This window comes from Sinocyclocheilus grahami, unplaced genomic scaffold, assembly GCF_001515645.1.
Source record: "Sinocyclocheilus grahami isolate Dianchi unplaced genomic scaffold, SAMN03320097.WGS_v1.1 scaffold1042.1, whole genome shotgun sequence".
Classification (NCBI taxonomy): Eukaryota; Metazoa; Chordata; class Actinopteri; order Cypriniformes; family Cyprinidae; genus Sinocyclocheilus; species Sinocyclocheilus grahami.
In genome coordinates this window covers 676,866-681,498 of record NW_015506221.1, presented here as the reverse complement: position 1 = coordinate 681,498, position 4,633 = coordinate 676,866, and the positions used below count along the sequence as shown (strand labels likewise).

The window sequence follows — 4,633 nt, the reverse complement described above, 5'->3', positions numbered from 1 at the left end:
ATATATATATATATATATATCCACATGGGGATGCGGTTGCACAGATTCTGTTGTGCCAAGGGGCCTGTTTACATCTGGTCACTTCATGCGTTTTGTATGATGGGATAGCTATCCGATTGTGAAAAGACCAGGTGTAAATGCCCTCCGAAACGCATTCGAGACGGATATAAATCCGATCGCTCAAACCACTTCAGGAGGTGGTCTGGGCCGCATTCCAGGCGAAACTGGATCAGTGTAAATGCATCTGGTTGTTGAAACCACATATGTCAATTTTACTCCTCCCAAAATGTTAAAATAATAAATGTGTGAGAGCGTGTTATAGGCTATATGACATTATAGTCAGATATGACTGCGCTAATGCAACATGCATCGCTGCGGATGAGTAGTTGAGTATCTCTTCAGCAAGCCAACGCGCAAACTGCCACGAATGAAACTGAAACGCAGACGGTCAACACACAATCATCTTACTTGTCAAACTTAGACAAACTCATCTTTCCAGCGTGCTCTACTATTGCGGTCTTTGATCTTGAACTGAGCTGATAATTAATTAAATGCAGCGTTTATCTTTTGATTTCATTGACGTGAACTTAACGTTGATGTTAAATTTAAATATAGCGCGGGAATTGAAGATCGGATTTAAATCAGTTTTGTGACGACACATTTATGTGGCCAAGTGTAAATGGAAACGTTTGAACAAATCAGATAGATATCTGATCAGCGAAAACGCATGAAATGACCAGGTGTAAACAGGCCCTAGATTGGATAGTTACATCCCAACCACATTCCTGGAGCCCCCCAACACTGCATGTTTTCCATGTCTCCTTAATCAAACACACCTGATTCAGGTCATCAGCTCATTAGTAGAGACTCCAAGACCTGAAATGGGTGTGTCAGACAAAGGAGAGATGCAAAACGTGCAGTGTTGGGGGGGCTCCAGGAATGTGGTTGGGAACCACTGCACTAAAACATCTGATAAATCATAACTGTACCCTAAACATTCTTGTATTTGCACCCAAATGCATGATGGATGTTTCTGACTCTTGTTCATGCAGCCCGATGGATACGGAGATCAGTGCAGATGTGAAAAAGGTACATTTAGCATTTACAAACATATTGTGTATTATGAGAAAAATGTTTATATAAATTCAGATATAAAATCAAAAGTTACTTTAATTAATTAAAAAAAAAATTTATTTCCCAGCAATACATATCAGAGAGTGATGTGGACCCACTTTTCAAACAGCTTTTCAATCAGATTGCTGGAAATGTAAGTCACATGGCTGGTCATTTTCATTAGTATGGTATTTTTCCCCAGTACGCATGATCTTTTTTTCACTCTGCAGGACACAGAGGTGTCTGTGTTTGAACTACAGCAGATCCTGGACAGTGTTACCTCAAAACGTAGGAAAACAAACAGTCTTAGTTTTATTCACATATATATGAATGTATAGATATATCTGAATTTGATTTTGAAAAGTGCCCTAAAATTGTTTAACACTCTGTGTTTATCGTTCTCACAATGTTTTGTTTTTTTCACACAGGAACTGATGTGAAGACGGATGGATTTAGTATGGAAACCTGTCGCCACATTATCAGTCTGCTAGATGTATCCTTACCTCACTGGATCATATGAATGGAATCCATATGCAATGGAATCCAAATCCATATTAATGCAGAGATTCACAAACGTATTTACTTGAAGTCACCCTGAGAGTTTAAGTTAATGTTTCAATAATTCAACAACACATTATCATATGTTCCCAGTTCCCTGATGTTGGATTACTATTATTTTTCTGTAAAAAAAATATTAAAATATTTTTAAAACATTATAAAAATATATAATATAAAATACTGACTGTTATTTTGTTTTTATTTGAAAATATTTGCTTTAATTTAACATTTCTATGATTTAATTAATTATTAGCTTTACACAACCCCCTTGCAGTTTTCTCAAAAATCTCTGGGGGTTCGGCAACCCCAGTTTGGATTTATCATGTATTATCTCAATGTTTTAATTGTGAATTAATATTCTCAACAGAGTCCTTTCATTGTACAAACACAGCAACCAAATTAATCATCATAACCCTGTTATAACCCTTGACCTCAGTCCAGAGAGACGGCAGCGGCAAACTCGGCCTTGTGGAGTTTCACATACTGTGGATAAAGATCCAGAAATATTTGGTATAATATATATTTTGGTGTAAATTAAAGATGAAAAATCTGTAATATCAGCCAATAACCAATATGGTACAGATCTACTGTGCATCCCTACCACAGAGAAACATCTTTGTGGGAACTAATGTTCAGATAAATTGTTCATTGTATTTAGTGATGATAATTACTTAATGTGAATGTTCTGTCATACCTCACCAGGAGGTTTTTAAGAAGCATGATACAGACAACTCCGGCACTATGAGTTCCCATGAGATGAGAGATGCTGTGAAAGAAGCAGGTAATGAGTCGATGGTTAAATATCTAAACATTGAGGACAATATAGTCATTAATTTCTTCTAAAAGTGGTCCTAATAAAGAGTGCATTAATGGATGTATTTGCTTTTCTCCACAGGATTCCATCTGAACAATGACGTACTTCAGGTGATAATCTCACGTTATGCCAATCAGCAGTACGCCATTGACTTTGATTGCTTCGTTGGCTGCCTGATTCGCCTGGAAATGCTCTTCAGTAAGTTTTGCTGAAGATTATCCAGTTAAATGTTTTAAATAATTGGAAATAAAAATTTCTAGAAAAAAAATTGTTTATGCATGGTTTACTGTAACATTTTTATCTGTGCTCTACACAGAAATATTTAAAACATTTGATAAGAAGAACAGCGGGAAAATCGATCTGGATATCCTGCAGGTGATGCACATGTGTGAATGTGAATTAAGATTTTTGCATCTTCTCAATAGTGTTTTCATTTACAGATGTGTTGTTTTGTGTTTTGCAGTGGCTCTGCTTGGCCCTCAGTTGAAAATCCACTTACCTTGCACCAGATTGCACTAGAAGTCCATTCATTTCATGCAATTAAACTGAAGAGGATGCAGCAGACCTGGAATACCCAAGAGTAAAATCAGAGTAAAATCAACCAAAGATGGGTATTAGCCTATCTAAACTTGGACTTGCTTACAAAATGCAATTTAATTATGGTGCTCATCTGGTGAAAATAAAATCATTTGCTATAATAAAGATGACTATATCACATTTTTCATATATGCAAAGTCTATCATTTTGATGATTTGATGTTTACAAATAGTTACCACAGTTTCCACCAAAATGGCATAGTACATTGCTTCTACAGTAAAAATAATTAATTAATGTGATATTGAAATATTGTATATTTATATATCGTGGTATTTACATGGTTGCCTATGCATTGAAGTACAGTAGTAATTTCTTGTTAACGTCTTTAGTCAATTAAACTCACAGATTCCCCATCTGTGGAAAATTTTGCAACACGTAAAGTTATTCATGTGAATATGAGAGACTTCTGATTCATTAGCCGCTCATTAACTAAAAGAATAATAAAGTGCTACAAACCAATGTTTTTATAGTCCGATTCGAATGGTAATTGTTTCTCATGAGGATGTAAGCTGTTTTCAACATTTACACGGGTTAGTCTGTGATTTTATTGCCGTACAAATCCCCAGCGGAATTACTTGACAAACACCAAGGTCATGTAGTAATTTAATTGCCGTCCGAATCCACATCTAGTTTACAAGAAGAAATAGATTTAAAATTCAATATGTAAATCCTTTTTGACCACTGTCGAACACCGTATGGTAACTGTTGCACTTCACTGTAATTTGCATGCTTATTTATTACTGAAAAAAAATACAGAAAGCCCGCCAAAAGGGGTGGGGTCGACTGCCATTAGTCAACTCTGAGTGCCATTTAGACAGAAATTTTCTCCTTCAGCACGAAGATGATCTCCCCGCTGGACTCTGAAGAAGAAGAAGCAAGAAGCTTGAAACTTGCTCCACACCGTAGAAGAGCCGATTACTACAGAGTATTTCCTAGAGCAAATTTCCAGCGGCGTTGTTTCACATGTCACGTCGCGAGTGTGGCCCCACTCTGGAGGAATCAGAAGTGGTTCCCCGAGATGATCCAGCTGTTATCAGCAGTCCCTTAGCTGATTCCATTGAGGAAGGAACTCCTCTCTCAAGCGAGAGGCATGATTTGGCAGTCTTTTCTGACTGGTGTGCAGCACGGAACGAGGACCTGTCCTCTTGTGACGTGTCATCCTTGCAGCCATCGCGGCGAATCACAATCTCGTGGCAGGCCAGTCAGTCGTCAAAAACGACTTTGATGTTAAACTCCTGAGGGGGGCTCGGAGATTGAATCCGCCTCATCCTCATACTGTGCCGACTTGGAACTTTTCTATAGTCCTCAGTGGCCTTAGAGTGTCCTATCGGAGTGAGGGCCCACTCCACCAGAGAAATGGCCTCCTCCTGGGCTTGGTCCAGCGGGATTTCTATTGGTGATATCTGTGCAGCCGCTAGCTGGTCTTCGCCATCTACCTTCACCAGGTCCCTTCTGCACTTGCTTATAGCATGGCACTATTGGATGCGTTCCCCATAAGCGTGCAACGCAACAGGAGAGACCGTTCGAAAGGGAACGCTCCAGTTACTGACG

The 4,633-nt window shown here is 38.5% G+C and overlaps 1 protein-coding gene across 1 annotated transcript in view; it reads left to right on the top strand.

The window, feature by feature from the left end:
- The window catches only part of LOC107566058 (calpain-2 catalytic subunit-like), a 9,542-nt gene extending 6,387 nt beyond the window's left edge, over positions 1-3,155 (top strand). Inside the window, exons 13-21 of the mRNA XM_016251432.1 lie at positions 1,039-1,089; positions 1,202-1,267; positions 1,344-1,401; positions 1,542-1,606; positions 2,113-2,181; positions 2,374-2,452; positions 2,567-2,683; positions 2,802-2,860; positions 2,949-3,155. Coding sequence (XP_016106918.1) covers positions 1,039-1,089; positions 1,202-1,267; positions 1,344-1,401; positions 1,542-1,606; positions 2,113-2,181; positions 2,374-2,452; positions 2,567-2,683; positions 2,802-2,860; positions 2,949-2,972 — 588 coding nt within the window. The 3' untranslated portion in view covers positions 2,973-3,155. The remainder of the gene's footprint in view (positions 1-1,038; positions 1,090-1,201; positions 1,268-1,343; positions 1,402-1,541; positions 1,607-2,112; positions 2,182-2,373; positions 2,453-2,566; positions 2,684-2,801; positions 2,861-2,948) is intronic.
- Positions 3,156-4,633: the final 1,478 nt, after the last annotated feature.